The sequence below is a fragment of the Armigeres subalbatus genome, chromosome 2 (genome assembly GCF_024139115.2).
Source record: "Armigeres subalbatus isolate Guangzhou_Male chromosome 2, GZ_Asu_2, whole genome shotgun sequence".
Taxonomy (NCBI): domain Eukaryota; kingdom Metazoa; phylum Arthropoda; class Insecta; order Diptera; family Culicidae; genus Armigeres; species Armigeres subalbatus.
The window spans coordinates 125925089-125943151 of NC_085140.1; the positions used below are offsets into that span (position 1 = coordinate 125925089).

At 44.9% G+C, this 18063-nt stretch overlaps 1 protein-coding gene across 1 annotated transcript in view; it reads left to right on the plus strand.

The window, feature by feature from the left end:
• The first annotated feature begins 554 nt into the window (after positions 1-554).
• Positions 555-18063, plus strand: part of LOC134210815 (la-related protein Larp4B) — a 121690-nt gene continuing 104181 nt past the window's right edge. Inside the window, exon 1 of the mRNA XM_062687113.1 lies at positions 555-1417. Coding sequence (XP_062543097.1) covers positions 950-1417 — 468 coding nt within the window. The 5' untranslated portion in view covers positions 555-949. The remainder of the gene's footprint in view (positions 1418-18063) is intronic.

The window sequence follows — 18063 nt, forward strand, 5'->3', positions numbered from 1 at the left end:
ATACAGTTTAGCCTCAAACAAGAGGAATTCGAGTCTTTCAACTGTCTGCAAGTAACATTAATTATGTTTTATTTCTGAGACTGCTGTTGGTAGCGGGGACTAAATACGATGAATCCTTAATTACCACAACTTATTGCCCTAGCTAGAAAAATGGATTAAGCTAGGGCTCTGTTTGGTAGATCTTACACCGCAACACACTACGTCAAAGTTATCTACCGTGTTACTGGATGTTAGAACTTCGAACTTCGAGAACTAATTTACCGATGCTAATTGAACAAACTGAATGCGCCGCATATAACTTCCGGTATAGAATTCTAGCTACGACACTGATTATATTCTCACTTAACTAACCGCCAGGTCGGTGCATATGTGTTGTATAGACTAGAACTAAAAATGTAATTGCGCGCCAGTCAGCGCGAATTTGCTTTGGTAATTGTGTGTCGTCTCCACCGTCGTGATTGCATCTCACGTTTTTCTCATCTTTATGCCTACATTGTAGTGGGAGACCGTGCCAAAAGAGTGACCCGCACCCGCGCGTGTAAATCGTAGGAATCGCACAATATCATCATCTGGTGGAAGCTCGACGAGAGCAGCCGCGGTGGAGCACAATGTGACTGACTCTTGGAATACCAACAAGCGTTGGCGTTCCGTCGTTACATTCTACGTAAACAAAAACATATGGAAAGTGCTAAGACGTGATTACCTACGTTTCGAGAATTTGGACAATGAACATCCACAATTGGAAGAACAACTAGCGGTGAATAAAGTGTGTCGTGATTCTCCAGAAGTGTCCCGAGTGATATACAGAATAAGAAAATTGAACTGCAATCTGGGAGTGTCGTGAGAACTGTCGTGCTTCAAGTTTAGGTTCGGCGTCGAATAGGGAATCAGAAAGGAAAATGAGTTTCACTTGTTGAACGGTGCAACGTTCCTGCGTGTACTCGTGGCCATGCCAATGCGAAAATATCGACCCATATCGACGACGTCCGCCAGCTGTAGTAGTAGTAGCAGTAGCAACAGCACAATCACAAATCTGACCGTTACGAACGTGACACCGACGATAACGACCCTGGCCGGCGCCACTAGTCTCACACCCGTGGTACCACAGCACCATCACCAGCTTGCTGTTGCTACTGCCGCCACCGCCGTCGCCGGGACGGCCCAGCAACGCGTTGTCCACCATCATCACCATCACGCGGCCAACTGCAATCTAAACCTCATTACTAACGCCGTCAGCGCCGCAGCAACTGCCGGAACATATCAACCGGTGGTCACTCCGCAGCCACAGCCGGCGCCACTGCAACGGGCTACCATCCATCCGGCGCCGCCGATTCTTGATCCGCTACCGCTCTGTCTCGATGCCAACGGGACGTATCTGTGCACCGCCTACAATCCAAGATGCTACATTATACAAAAGGTAATTGTCTTGCACGTCCTGAATGCTAATATTATTGAATACACTCATTGTTGACAGCTGTTTGATGGGAAAAGTGTTATTCGATGCGGGGATTGAATTGAGCTGTGCTGTGCCATAAATTAGCACATTGATGTTCGATTAGTTTGACAATATTCATACAGCGGTCTACACCTACGCAACCGCGCTTGTTCCAACGGTTCCAACATGCATTTGCGAGGCGTGATAAAAGCACATGCCTACGCATTAGATTATGTGGTATTACGCATTCGAGTTTTCAATGTACATATCTGTGGTTGATCGGAAGTTTAATTCTGCTTTGATCAATAACACTCATCTGCATAACTTATACGCCTGACGTAGGACAGATTTCCAGCTTTGTCGATCTATAGCAATGGCCCTTTTTCTAAGGCGAATGCCGTTTCGCTGATTGGCCGAATAGTACACTGCCTATGATCGCATATCAGTCCCATTTTTGCTGGATTTTCTATTCATATGGGACAAATATGCTATCATGTGCAATACAATTATTGTGAAGTAAAACAATTCTTTGGCTGAATTATGCAATAATAGCTCTTACTTCATTTATATTTCTTTTTTCTTTTATCGTAATTCTTTATTCCTCTATTTTCATTTATCTCTCCTCACTTCCATTCCTTTTTACTAATTTTGTCTTTATTTTTTCATTTAATTCTATCTTGTTGCTTTGTATGCTCATTCTGTTTTATTTTTTTCTCTTCTTTTTTGATCCTGCCTTTGTTACTTTTTATTTCATATTTCTTCTTCTATTCCTTCATCTTTATTTTCCTTCATTCCTCTTATCTCTTTTACATTTCTCCTTACTGCGACAACTTTCCTTTTTCTTTTTTGCTTTTTTTTCTTCTTTCTGATTTCCGTTTTGGTTTCATTTTCCTTCATGCATCTCTCTCTTCCTTTTTCGTTCTCTTTTCTTCTTTTTTCTACCTTTCTCCTCCTTTCCTTTTACTTCTTCTCTTTTTTTCTTGCTTCCTTCCTTCTTATGTTATCCTTTTTCTTTCTTCTTTTGGTCTCCTTCTTATAATCTCGGATCTCATTTTTTTTACTTTTCGTTTCTTATTTCTCACTTATCGATTCTAACTTCTTAATTTTTACTTCTCATTCCCACAGGGAAGCAAATTTAATTATTTCGCCGAATAACGTTTGGCCTAATTACCTCAAGCTTTTTTTCTTCTTATAAGCCGGATTTCTTGAAATCTATGTTTCTTTAATGTCGGGCTCCGATTTCCGAAGTTATTGGGCATGAAATGTTTTTGCTATTATGTATATGTATGTTTTGCTTCCATCTGCACTTGGTCGGCGTTCGGCTGAACCCGCTGAACCACATCAAACGTATTTTTGATTCTCCTGTGCAGAGTTGGCCTACACGGCGTGATCACACGCCAGTGTATTTTCAGCGCGTTCGGTCGCCTGGCTCCGGCGTGCGGTATTTTGACAGATCGAAAGGACTTTTAGAAAATTAAAACACAAATAGATATTTGAAAATATGACAATATGAAAAGGTCAAATCTGTATATATAAAAATATGAGAATATCAAAATATGATAATCCCTCCCCTCGGATATGTGATCTTGCCGTGATGGGTGGGCTTACGCCATTAGCACTGATATGGCAACCAAAGACATATCCTGTCGTGGTGGTATCACATGTTGACTATTTTTGTTCAATGCCGCGTCACAATTTGGCATTGACGCACTGATTTTACGCATGTGCATGTGAACCAACGGACATCGTGTCTTGAAGCTTGGAATAGTGATGCAGTGAGGTGGGCCTCTTTCCTCAGTAATAATGAAGTGAGATCTCCTCCTTTTTTGCAATACTTTTCTGATGTTCCTTGATAATGATGGGTCGTAGCTACGCTTAAATCTAGCTAGATAGGTTTATATAGAGAAAATATAATCAACTTTATCGACATTGATAGGAAATTGACAATAATAGGATTCGCTGAGTAGAAGTTTTTTTTTCAAAATTAGGAGCGTGGCGCCTCTCTTATTTTTTTATGTCTCAAATTAAAGAGCCATAATATAAAATACCACACATGAAAACTATGGTATACAAACAATCTAATAATGGCTTCATTCTCGATAAATTTTATTAACAGATAGGGAATAGGCGAGATAAAGCTTTATTTTGCCACCGAAAAGTAAATCCTATAGCTGACCACGACTTGTATAATGATAGTTATTTTACACTTGCTTGTAAGGATTTAAGACGATTAGACACGGTAGGGCAAATTTCATTATCTTCGCTCAACTTTAAAGCGATGGTTTTTCATACTAGGTTTTTCATCTATGCGGAAACGATCCTGGGAGATTAGTATTAGACAAATAAAATGAAGGAACGACGCAGCATTATCTACACTGAGTATCGACTAAGGCTGTAAACCACTCCAGCGAATCGTTCAACACTTAGTTAAAATTTGACAGTTCGATGGTTATTTCTCCGTGGTTAAAAATAACCCTGCTCCGGAGCATGGTTAGATTTGACAGTTCGATAGTTAAACTTTATTCGCGAGAAAATTGGCGCCAAATCCATTTTGTTCCAAATAACTATCAATCTGTCAAAACTCAAATGGGTCGGCTTCGGAGTAAAATTTTAACCACGATGGCAAAATAATTATCAAACTGTCTAATTTGAACTAAAAGTTAAACGAATCGGTGGAATGGTTCACAGCCTTAAACTGATTTACGTAGAGAACCCAACAAAAAACTAAGAAAGACATTGTGATAGGTGAATTAAAGAAGATAAAACAAAATAACACCTTACGAAATATTCGACAAAATTAGAAGTAAACTTACTGTTTGACTATTAAAACTTGTAATACCAGACATCACTGCAATTGGTAGAAGACATAAAGATAGGTACGATTCTCCAAACTACTTCTTTAACCGCATCAAAATAAGGGAAGCTCTTAGATTAATATTTCTATTTATTATAACATAACTTTCAAAATAATATCCCCAATTCAAGTGTTACTTGGAGGTGGCAAACGTATCACCCGTTGTCAACATAGACTGCTATTAGATATTGAATGTCGGCTCCGAGAAACTCTAAACACAATTTTCTATTTAAATTCTTTACAAATATATCATTTTACTTCACGGAAAACATTTCTTGTGTCTTTAGAGCTTCTATTATGTGTTTGGTTAATTGTTGACAGGCTGACGGTAAATAAAAAGGGAAAAGGGAAATCAATACAAAAACAGAAATTTTGAGATTCTACTAGCTTCTACAATACTCAAACAAATAGTGTTCAAGCGGTCAACATAGACTAGTTCTTCTAAGTATTGGTCCTAGTAAAGGCAAAACTTCTGTTCGGGTCCAGTCTTGACAATTTGAGCTACCATGTAGCTCCAGCTGGATACCTCTAAAAAAAATATATATATCAGAATCTGATAATATGAAAATCTGAAAATATAAACTATAATAAATATGGAAGTATGAAAAAATAAATATATGATGAAAAAGTAAATGAAAAAGTAAAACATGAAAAAATGAAAATATCAAAATATAACAATATGACGATAGAAAAACATGAAAATATGAAAATTAAAAAAAAAAAAACTATAAAAACATGAACATTTATAATAAAAAATAATATGAAAGTATGAAAACATAAACATATAAATATATTTTTTGTTAAATATCTTGACTGTGCATATGCACAGCACATGTTTCGAAATGGACAAATTGATATGAAATTTGCGAAAAAGAGTCCACGTGTCTTACAGGGACTCGAACCCTCAACCTCCTACTCTCTAGATAGGCGTGATAACCCCTACACAACAAGACCACTTAAAGGTCACGTTTGCGGAAAAGCCATCAGAATCCGAGTACCAATCTCCACCGCGGAATATCTTTCGGATGCTTGATTTTTGGTCTTGTTGTGTAGGGGTTATCATGCCTAACTAGAGAGTAAGAAGTTGAGGATTCGAGTCCCTCCAAGACACGGGTAAACCCAAACTTTTGGCCGGGAGTGTTGCCAGGGACTTGTAGCTCGGGACGGGAAGAGTACCTGGATAATTCTCGCCAACCTATCCGGGGACCGTTCGGGGGGTGAAGAGCCCCCGGTCTTGGCCATCACTATCTTCTAGGCGTCACCCCACGGATTCCCGTTGGCACCTTCGCATAGGTTGTCGAAACACGCTCTCTTGCTGCTTTTGATTGGCTTGTCAAAGGCCGGTTTCGCAGCTGGAAACACTTTACGGTGGTCCGCTCTTTCATCCTCGGTGCGGGCACGTTGCATCCTTTATCTAGCCTTGAGGCAAGTAGATTGAAGGGACGCAATCTCGGCACTCCACCAATATACCGAGTGTCTGCCATTTCTCGGCATGATGGCATCGCACGCGCATGATAGGACAGCTACCAACGCATCCCCGCTTAGACCTTCAAGGTTGGCTTCTAGTCCCAGGGCCGCAGTGAAAACTTCGCTGTCGAAGTAATTGGTCATCCACCCGCGGACCTGACAGAGATCACCGGACTTCGGATGTTGCACGCCATAGTTGATCTTAAAGCGAATTGCAAGATGACCACTATGGATGTAACCAGTAACCCTCATCCATCCTCCAGTCAAGTCTGGTGTCAGACCAGGACTAAAAAACGTTACGTCAATCCATGACTTGATCCCGTTCCTTCTGAACGTGTTAGCGGAACCATCATTGACTAGCACTGCGCCGAGCTTCGCTAGCGCCTCCCTCTAGTAACGCTTGACCCCTTCGATTGGTGCAGCGGCTGCCCCACTCCACTACCCAAGCGTTAAAATCTCCTGCTATGACAACCGGCTTACGACCCACTAGGTCGGACGATAGCCTATCGATCATCTGGCTGAACTGTTCTAATGGCCACCTTGATGGGGCATAGCAGCTACAATAGAACACACCATTGATCTGAGCTATCGCGACACTCTCGGCAGAGGAGTGTACCGCCTCTTGGATTGGGTACCGCACTGTCATGCATAGCCGCCATCCAAGACCCGTCCGCCACCCAATTGCCGTTATCGACAGGGACGTTGTACGGATCGGACAGGAGGGCGATATCGGTCCTCGACTCCGAGACCGACTGCCACAGCAGTTGCTGCGCAGTTGCACAGTGGTTAAGATTCAGCTGTGTTACTTGCACGGCTTCTTCTTGTTTATCTCTCCGATGGGACACGTAACGCGATTGCAGGCTTGCTTTTTCCTGGCACAGATAAGGCACTTTGGTGCCTTATCGCATTCCTGCGCCTTGTGCCCTTCCTCACCTCAACAACAACACAGGTTGCTACGGTCTGGGCCCTTACAGCTGTAGGATTTGTGCCCCGAGTCCCGACTCTAAGCACCGATAGCACCTGTCCACTGAAGGCTGCTGGAGTTAGCTTACTGGGCATATCGACCAGCCGATCTTCAACTTCCCTCGCTCCATTACGTTTTTGGCTTCCGCAATCGGAAACCAAAGGTAGGCTACCTGCGTGCCAAAAGGACCGCCTCTTAGGCGAGGTCCTTTACCGCACTGCTCTGTCCAGACAACGTGGGCAGCAGGGACAGCAGGAACAGCATGATGTCCAAGGGCTTGACGACCCCTCCCCAGCTGTCTGCGAGTCAGGGAGAACTGCCTAGGGCGTGGTGGGATTTAGCAGTGGGCTCACAAAATCCCTCCCAAAAACCACAAGTGCCCGTAAGCGGACTCTATCAAAGCGACTGTGTGCCGCTTCAAAAGCACAAGCCCAGGTAGGGAGTGCCAACTGGCATGTGGAGTGTCCCCTACTTCGGTAGGGTAGTGCGTGAGCTGCTTCGGCAGGGAGTGAGTGATCTGTTTGTGCTGAGGCAGGAGTGTCATAGCGAGTCGCCGCCGCTATGGCCACCTCGAAGCGCAGCAGAAGTCTGAGTATGGACTGCACATGCTAAGGTAAGAGTGTCGTAGCGTAGTATCGTTGATTAGTCCCCACATACCGCTATCGACACCTCGAGGCATGGCAGTGGAGTGTTAGAATAAGTTGTGGAGTGTACCTACTTCGGTAGGGTAGCGCGTGAGCTGCTTCGGCAGGGAGTGAGTGATCTGGTTGTGCTGAGGCAGGAGTGTCATAGCGTGTCTCCGCCGCTATTGTCACCTCAAAGCGCAGCAGAAGTCTGAGTATGGACTGCACATGCTGAGGCAGGAGTCGAGGTATCCCATCGACACCTCGAGGCATTGCAGTGGAGTGTTAGAGTGAGCACCCGAAAAGGGTCACATGGAGCGAATGGTCTTTGGAGAAGCTGCTTCGGCGGCAGGGTAGCAGTGGGTTGTACCCACACACCTACAGTTGTGCACATGTGGTGCATGGGGAGTGTCCCTGCTTCGGCAGGGTAGCGTATGGTCTGCTTCGGCAGTGGTGTGATTGATCTGCTCGTGCTGAGGCAGAGTGTCGTAGCGCAATATCTGTAGGCCCAGGCAGTTACCGCTATTGACACCTCGAGGCATGGCAGCGGAGCGTCCGGGAGAGCATCCAAGTAAGACTCAAATGGAGTGAATGGGGTGCGAGCACCCAAGTCAGTCTCGCGTGGGACGAGTGCCTGTGTGAGCGATAATGAGTGAGTACGCTTAGTACTGCCGTCCCCCAGAAGTAGTACTGCGAGGTAGTTCCTGGGGGAAACGATGGTGGAGCCCAAGGGAGTTTAGTCGGTATTACCGGTATGGTCGAGTCCGACACTCCAGTACACTTCCGTGTGGTAGTTTGGCAACTACAATGCACGTGTACTGGGTTAGTGTGTAAATGCATTCTCCCTTGTAAAAAAAAAAAAAAAAAAAAAGACAACGTTTGGGCTTTATGGTCACACGTCGTTTGGCTTTGCTCTGAGCGCCTTTGGCGGACTGCTGCCTGAGCCATTTCGGGTTAAATAGGCGCAGTCTTTTCTTCATCGGCTGTCAGGGCGAAATCAATCGCCTCTTGGGCCATGGACGCTCCTCCAAGGAAAGAGGAGGCACCGGTTGAGGTTGAGGCACCTTTGTCGGTCTTCTCTTCTCACCACCCGCCTGATAAACGCACCCTGATCTTGTCTTGCGACTCGAACAACCTGGCGGAGAATCCGAAGGTTCTGTTTTAGTTCCGTACTGATGTTCTGCCTTTCGCTCGCGAACTCGATATCATCGAGTTGCTCGACGATCACCCGCATCCCGAGTAGTGGCCCGCCGAGCATCACTGCTGGGGAGACTCCGGTGCTGCTAGCGGCAGTCTTTGTTACTCCGCTATCCGCCTCCCTGGGAGGAGACCTCACCAAACCTCCCTTTGTAAAGGAGTTTTCCACCTCCATGCCTAACGCATCGTCAAAAGAAGTATTTTTGGATTCACTCATTTTTATTGGGTCCCCCTTGTGGTTGCTGTGGAATCCTACTGGAGTAGTCGCCTTTAATGATCACATGGTTATCTTTGCATGCCTCACGGCATGCTATGGTTAACAATTACGTGTTCAGTGCAAGTCAGGAAATGACATCACCCAGCAAGCAAAGCTTGGTGGCAGGATTAGACAGCGTGCTACAATGCCCGCCACGGTTTTAGGGGACGGAAGACAGCCTAGTCATTAGCCCACTCGCCGTTTCGAGTCAGTGTCACCGGGATCTACTAAGAGAGTACAATGTCAGACTGCCAGCCTTTGCTTTCCCAATATTAAGATATCCAAGACAAGGTCCGTTAACACGCGGCCAGAATTCCATAATCAGGATCTCACTGGTATTGATCCTGATGTGCCAATTGGCACTCCCTGGGATCCTGTGCGCTTTGAGCGGCATACGGTTACTTTGATACGGCCATCTGTACCGCAATTAGGCGAGGGGAAGGAAATGTTGATGAGATACTTAAAGAAAGGAACTCAACTTATCGAAACCCTCATAAGTACCACGTAGTTGGAAATTGGGAAGGTATTCGTTGGGTCAGGATTATCCTGTAGCTGGCAATGTGACTGTGGTAAATCTTACCTCGTACGGCATCACGTAAAAGTGCCCGCCATAGTAAACGCGACGAGCGATGCGACGCGACGCGACTCACGTAAAGGAATAACAATCATTATCAACAGGCTGTCAAATTGCACTGTCGCGTCGCGTCACATCGCACGTCGCGTTTACTCTGGCTTCGCCCTTTGGGTGTCTACTCAACGTTACGGGAATTTAGCCCACAAGCCCATTTCACAGAAATGGCCATATCCTGTGTATACCTAATGGATTTTTGATCTACAGCCAGCATTGATCGGCATATTAGTTCTAGTTTTTGGAAAAAAAACATAAAACATTATCTCATCAAATGACAAACAGTTAAAAAAAATGCGTCGGAAAATCCTGAATATCTCCGGTGGCAAACCCTTTTGCGTAGGCCAAAAAAAACCAAATATATATGAAAAGCAAATCATTATATTCCAACACATTAGTTTCAGCTTAATAAATATCATGGGAAAAAACATGTCTTTGTCGGTTCAATCAAAGTTAATTGCATATATTCCTGGGATTAAACAACCCGACTTGGACATTAATTTACAATGTTATGAAAACTCATATGTAAATATGTACATTATGTGGAAGATATTGATTTGAAAAATGTATTGGAGGTAACCACTTTCCCTTTGATGCGAGTTCGAGTCCCATAGAAGGGAAAGTGGTTACTCCAATACATTTTTCAAATCAATAACTTCCACATAATGTACATATTCACATATGAGTTTTCATAACATTGTAGATGTCTTTGTCGGTTTTTAACGAATTTCAACAGAAAATTCTTCTTCCACTCGAAAAATTACGATCTATTCGTGAAAACATTGTTCTCAAATTAACATTTCAATTTATTTTCAGGCTCAGCTCAGTATCATTTGGAGTGTAAGATGTTTCAGACAATGATAATAGAGTAGAGTGGGGCAAGAGTACGCACTAAGTTTTCAATCGATCATGTGGTCCTCATGAAACAAGCTTCTGCATATCAAATCAATGTCGATGATTCATATACTCTTCCTATATGTTATCCAGCAGAAAAAATATTGAAATTATTGAGATTTATTTAAGTAGAACCTTTATTGCAAGACAATTGAAAAACGCACTCTTACCCCACGAGTGGGGTAAGCCCCTCCCCTCTATTTTACACTTTTTGTATGATTTCTCTAAAAAATATATGGATCGTCATACATCTTACAACCCCTCCCTGCTAAGCGTTGCGTAATTTATGAATGTTTCTTTTGCTTAAATGAAATTATCATTAGATGAAATTGTGTTTTCGTACTATGTTTAGGTGTACAACAAGTCCTAATACAATTTCATTATTTAGCATCAGTGCTTTGTTCGTTGAGTCCTTTCTAACACCAAATAACTTCAACTTAGCCTTAAAACTTGTTAAAATTTTCGATTTCTGTCCCTTTGTCTTAGTTGTGGATCTTTACGCTATGGAAGTAGTCTTATTTCGGCCGGAGATACGGGTTTGACATCAGAACTTGAAGATTCACTTGCGTACTTTTGCCCCACCCGTTCCTGCGTACTTTTACCCCACAGTCCCAAAATTTATTCAAGTAATGATTTTGACTTCTTGGAAAACCAACCGGATTGGTGTTCTGCACCATAAAGTACTCTATACAATAGGTTATCGAACTGGTATAATGTTCACCTGATTGAACGTTTATATGGTAATGGAATACTAGTTGCGGAAACACAATTATTTTTAGCTAAATGATCAAAAAATTAACTATCTTCATATCTCCCTTGTTGTTTATTCAAATTGTTCACAATTACACATGATAATAGTTAGCCAGAATACCTTTCAAACTGATGCAGTGATGCTGGTTTATCTTTTTTTATTACTTAAAAAAATCGAAAACGTACTCTTACGCCACGCGCACTCTTGCCCCACTCTACTCTAACACTACTCTAACGAGGCTTGCCGAGTTGGATAAATACTACGAGTGCAGAAAAAATCGAGTTTTGCAACGAGTTGCACACGCTGTTTTTTGCAATGACGAAAAATGGACTTTAATTTGATAAATCTGTACCAAAATTGTACAGTCTAATTTACTCCACATGATAATTCTTGCCAATAAATTATGTTGCTGCAGAGATCAATCAAATTCCATGTTACCGAGCCACATTGCATTGTTCGGTACGCTGTGAAACAATAGATGTACTTGCCTTTGGAAATTGCTGATGTTATGTCCATCAAACTATTTCATTCATTAAGCGGCGCAGAGAATACACTATTTGAAAACTTACCCTTAACTTAATTACTTAATTACTTAATTGAGCAAAATTTGGTCATGTAACTACTGTTCTGATGTTGTTTTTTTCATTATAGCACCCAAATGAGTGTTATAATGAATAATATGCAACCCATTTCAGTTGCATAATGTTCATTATAGCACCCATTTCGTTGGTATGGAAAAGTAGGCCGTTTTATCACTCAAAGAAGAACTGTAAACCAGATATTATGAGCAGGAAGTGCAAAAAAATATTTTTACTGTTGATTTAATAATTGCTTTAATAGAAAATAACATGAATATATTATTGTTTCAACAATCTCTTACATTATTTTCATTATGAAAATATAATTACCGCAAAGGCTGTTTCGAGAAATGTTGTACTGTTTGCGAATTGCGATAACTACATCGTATCAGACAGAACCTTTCTCATTGGAGGTTGGATATTTACTTTCTACTTAAGTATGGGTCTTGTACACCTCCAGTAAGGGCCAACTTGAAAGATCTCCATCGTGAGTGATGTTCATCTATCGCTTTAACCTGTTGCCAGGTTAGATTTCTTTTTTGAGGCTGAGCGGCCATGTGCGGCCTACGTAAGGTGTGGCCGACTCAGCCCCACTTCCGATCCCGAATTTCAGTTCCTATCGGCCTCTGGTTGCAACGACGATGGAGCTCGTTGTTTAAGATCCAGTTATGAGGTCACCAAGCCTGAATTATGTACCGTAGGCACCTTTTGTTAAATACATGCATCCGTTGAGTGTTCTCCACTGATACACACCATGTTTCGCTGGCGTATAGTAGCACAGATCACATTAGAATTGAAAATTCTGATTTTGGTGCGTTCACATTTTTATTTATTTATCATCAGACTAAGGCCGGAGTGGCCTGTGCTGCACATAAAAGACTTCTCCATTCAGCTCGGTTCATGGCTGCACTTCGCCAACCACGCAGTCTGCGGAGGGTCCGCAAGTCGTCCTCCACCTGATCGATCAACCTTGCCCGCTGTGCACCTCGCCTTCTTGTTCCCGTCGGATCGTTGTCGAGAACCATTTTCACCGGATTACTGTCCGACATTCTGGCTACGTGCCCGGCCCACCGCAGTCTTCCGATTTTCGCGGTGTGAACGATGGATGGTTCTCCCAACAGCTGATGCAACTCGTGGTTCATTCGCCTCCTCCACGTACCGTCCGCCATCTGCAACCCACCATAGATGGTACGCAGCACTTTCCTTTCGAAAACTCCCAGTGCGCGTTGGTCCTCCACGAGCATCGTCCAGGTCTCGTGTCCGTAGAGAACTACCGGTCTTATAAGCGTTTTGTAGATAGTCAGTTTGGTACGGCGGCGAACTCTATTCGATCGAAGCGTCTTGCGGAGTCCAAAGTACGTACGGTTTCCAGCCACTATGCGTCTCCGAATTTCTCTGCTGGTATCGTTATCGGCGGTCACCAGTGAGCCCAAGTACACGAATTCTTCAACCACCTCGATTTCATCACCACCGATAGAAACTCGTGGTGGGTGGCTCACATTGACCTCTCTTGAGCCTCTTCCTATCATGTACTTCGTCTTCGACGTGTTGATGACTAGTCCAATCCGTTTAGCTTCGCTTTTCAGTCTGATGTAGGCTTCCTCCATCCTCTCAAAGTTACGTGCCATGATATCAATGTCGTCGGCGAAACCAAATAACTGGACGGACTTCGTGAAAATCGTACCACTCGTGTCAATCCCTGCCCTTCGTATTACTCCTTCCAAAGCGATGTTGAATAGCAGACACGAAAGACCATCACCTTGCCGTAACCCTCTACGGGTTTCGAAGGGACTCGAGAATGCCCTGAAACTCGAACTACGCACATCACCCGATCCATCGTCGCCTTGATCAACCGTATCAGTTTATCCGGAAATCCGTTTTCGTGCATTAGCTGCCATAGCTGGTCCCGATCGATTGTATCATATGCGGCTTTGAAGTCGATAAATAGATGATGTGTGGGCAAGTTGTATTCGCGGCATTTCTGCAATACCTGACGTATGGCGAACACCTGGTCTGTGGTAGAGCGTTCACCCATAAATCCCGCCTGGTACTGCCCCACGAACTCTCTTGCAATTGGTGTTAGTCGACGGCATAAAATTTGGGAGAGTACCTTGTAGGCGGCGTTCAGCAATGTGATTGCGTTGTAGTTGCTACACTTCAGCTTATCGCCCTTTTGTAGATGGGACACACGACACCTTCCATCCACTCCTGCGGCAGAACCTCATCCTCCCAAACCTTGGTAATCACCCAATGCAGCGCTCTAGCCAGTGCTTCACCACCGTGTTTAAACAGCTCTCCTGGTAGTTGGTCAACTCCAGGGGCTTTGTTGTTTTCAGCCGGCCGATCTCCTCCTGGATTTCCTGGAGATTCGGAGCCGGAAGTCGCATGTCCTGCGCGCGTGCTCCTAGGTTCATTACCATACCGCCACCGTTGTCTGCCATATCGCCATTCAGGTGCTCTTCGTAGTGCTGCCGCCACCTTTGGATCACCTCACGCTCGTTCGTAAGAAGGTTCCCGTTTATGTCCTTACACATATCGGGCTGTGGCACATGGCCCTTACGTGAACGGTTCAACTTCTCATAGAACTTTCGTGCGTTATTAGCGCGGTACAGTTCCTCCGTCTCTTCACGGTCTCGATCTTCCTGCTGGCGCTTTTTCCTCCGGAAAATCGAGTTTTGTCTGTTCCGCGCCCGTTTGTATCGTGCCTCGTTTGCCCTCGTGCGGTGTTGCAGCAATCTCGCCCATGCTGCATTCTTCTCCTCAACTAACTGCTCACATTCGCCGTCATACCAGTCGTTTCTCTGATCCGGAGCCACCGTGCCTAGTGCAGCGGTTGCGGTGCTTCCAATGGCGGATCGAATATCTCTCCAGCCATCTTCAAGAGATGCTGCGCCTAGCTGCTATTCCGTTGGGAGTGACACTCACAGCTGTTGCGCGTAGTCTTGGGCTTGTCTAACGTCTTGTTGCCGCCCAATGTTAAGCTGCGGCGGACGACTCTGAAGTGTGCTGATCACCGTCGAGAGTTTTGAGCGCAGACATACTGCGACGAGGTAGTGGTCGGATTCAATATTCACACTGCGGTAAGTGCATACGTTCGTGATGTCGGAGAAGAATTTACTGTCGATTAGAACGTGGTCGATTTGGTTTTCCGTTACTTGATTAGGTGATTTCCATGTGACCTTGTGGATATTCTTACGGGGAAGAAAGTGCTTCGGACTACCATTCCGCGGGAGGCTGCAAAGTTTATGCATCGTTGGCCGTTGTCGTTCGATACGGTATGCAGACTATCCGGTCCGATGACCGGTCTATACATTTCCTCCTTCCTACCTGAGCGTTCATGTCACCGATGACGATTTTGACGTCCCGCAGTGGGCATCCATCGTATGTCTGCTCCAGCTGCGCATAGAACGCTTCTTTCTCGTCGTCGGATCTCCCTTCGTGTGGGCAGTGCACGTTGATGATGCTATAGTTGAAGAAACGGCCTTTTATCCTCAACTTGCACATCCTTGCGTTGATTGGCTGCCACCCAATCACGCGTTGGCGCATCTTTCCCAGCACTATGAAGCCGGTTCCCAGCTCGTTGGTGGTGCCACAGCTTTGGTAGAAGGTAGCCGCTCGATGCCCGCTTTTCCACACTTTCTGTCCTGTCCAGCAGATTTCCTGCAGCGCTACGACATCGAAGTTGCGGGGATGTAATTCATCGTAGATTATCCTGTCGCAACCTGCAAAGCCTAGCGACTTGCAGTTCCATGTTCCAAGCTTCCAATCGTGATCCTTTATTCGTCGCCTAGGTCGTTGCCGATTGTATCGAGTTGTATTATTATCTTCTATGTCGTTCGTAATAGTTGTTTTTACAGACGGCTTATTGGGCCTGCGCAAACCTCCTGTCTCGTCGGAGGGCCGTCGTGTCAGGGCTGTTTAGCGTCCCACCTAACACCAGGACTTGGGCTTGTGCGCTTTGAGCGGCACACGGTCGCTTTGGCGGAGCCTACTTGCGGATACATGCAGCTTTTTATAGAGGTTTAACAGGGCCCACTGTCAAACCCCACCACATCCTAGGCAGGCGCCACAACTCGCAGATGGCCTGGGGAGGGATCGTCAAGCCCTTGGACATAGTCCCTGCTGCCCCCTGGTGCGTTCACATATCTGCCTGTTTTTCCCGATATTTCGTAAACTCCCTAAAAGCAGTTTTCTTGCAGCGTGCACCTATGTCGATCTTGTGCCAGACTACTGTGAAAATGGAAGGGGTCGCCGTGTTTATACCCAACTATTTGGTTCTGTTGACGTTGATTACTAAATCTGCCGAAGAGGAGCGCTTGGCAAGGTTGTTGAGCTCACTCTGCATATTAGAGCGACGTCGAGCTAGGATTGCAACGTCATCCGCCAAATCGGACTCTCTCAGGTGCTCCATGGTTATAGCAACTCGCGGTTTGATTCATGGTCAATCGCACCTACCATTATCGTTGATTACGATGAGGAACAGTAACGGTGATAGAATACAATCTTGCCTCACACCGGCTACAACCCTACGACCCGGATGGGTTGGACAAGACCCCGTTGTGCAACACTCTACACGAGAAGGCTGAATAAACGAGAGGTGGAGTCAATGTTGGTCCATTATGGAACGTACACACGGTCAAGCAGTTTGACCAACATTGACTCCACCTCTCGTTTATTCAAACATCCATCAAGTTTTACGAACAGCGACGCGAACAATCAATTTATTCGACCAACAATATCACACACGAACGACCGAAGCGCCAACTTGAGCACCAACCATCAAAAAATATATGGGGGTTTGTGCAACTTCACTACAAATGCTCAAACATGTTCAGCGAACCTTGACTCCACCCCCGACAACTCAAACCAAAATCAAACCGTTTTAATTTTTTCCAACCGAGCCGCCAACTGTCAAATGGTTGTTCGAACAACTTCACACACGTTCAAACAAAGCAGCAACCGAAGCGTTTTCTTGGGGGCGGAGTCAATGTTCGTCAAACTGCTTGACTGGTGTGTACGTTGCATTAGGTCCGTTTTGTGTGAAGCAAACATATCTCTGTGTTATTGATTTGAAGCGTGTGCGCAGTTCGCTCAGATTTTTCTCGCTGGAGGCGACTTCCACGCTGCCACCTTCCGGAATATCTGCAGCACGAGTTCTTCCACGAAGGACCTTTTCACCGTGGCATCTTACAGTCGGCGTGTTGAATCGTCGTGTTTCGATGATGAGGAGGTTATGATCAGACGCGATATCGACACTATATGTATTCCGTACATCAAGATGGCTTCGTTTCCATTTTCTGCTGAAGCAGATGTGGTCGATTCGATGTTCTGTAAAGCCGTCACGGGAGACCCACGAGACCTTGCGAACCGGTCGATGAGGGAAGAGGGATCCTCTGATCACCACGTCGTTGTTACCGCAGAATTCTGCGAACAGCTCTCCGTTTTCGCTCATTTCCTCGAGACCATGGCGTCCTATGATGCGCTCAAATCTGGCAACGATTGTCCTTTTATTTATAGGTTCCAACTTGATAAGCCGGGGAGCGTGCATCAGAGTATAGCGCAATTTGTCCAGACCACATTCTGTGTTCTCCAAAGTTCCAGGATCTCAAGCTACATGTGGCGTGCCTCATTAGCATGTTGTGCCAATATCCCCTGCTGGGCTGTGGTTAAAACGTTCCATGTTCCTATTCCTGTCCGTGGTTTCGCGTTACGAGTCGTTGCCGTAAAATCAGTCCGTATTCTTTCATTGTTGGATTCTCGAACAAATTTATGTTTCGGGAACAGTTGGTTGTTGGCCCAAGGTTCCCCATCCACCGGTACGGGACTGCCATCTTAGATATAGCTTCCGGCGTATAGCATTTCCCATTCAGCCGATTGATTGCCAGAACAGACGCTGGTGGAGCCGAACCTCCTTGGTGAACAGACGCTCGATCGGTCGGGTCAAATTAGTTTAAAGTTCCACCCAAGACCAGGAATAGGCTAGTGCGCTTTGAGCGGCACACGGTCGCTATAGTAGGACCTGCTTTTGCGGATACATGCACATACCCCACCACATCCTATAGGGAGGACTGTAGCTGATGTCAGAAGGACAAGAGTACCCAGGCTACATTACCAGCTAAGTACGCAACCATTAATTGGCGATCAATTGTCATCGGAAGACCCGTGGAAGCGTGAGTGTTCCAATTCCAACTTGTAGGGACCAGAACAAAGTTAGGCGCTCCTTCCCGGATGTCAACTCAACGTTTCATATCCCTTAGTTTGATATGACGGAGTTAAATGAAAACGTGTAGTTGTCATTAATGCTTGAGCCTATGGTGGAAATTAATTACGAAAAATGAAATTCATGTTTTAACTCTTTGCTCAATATTTTATCGTTTATCATTAAATTGAGAGCAAATTCTGCACATAATACACAA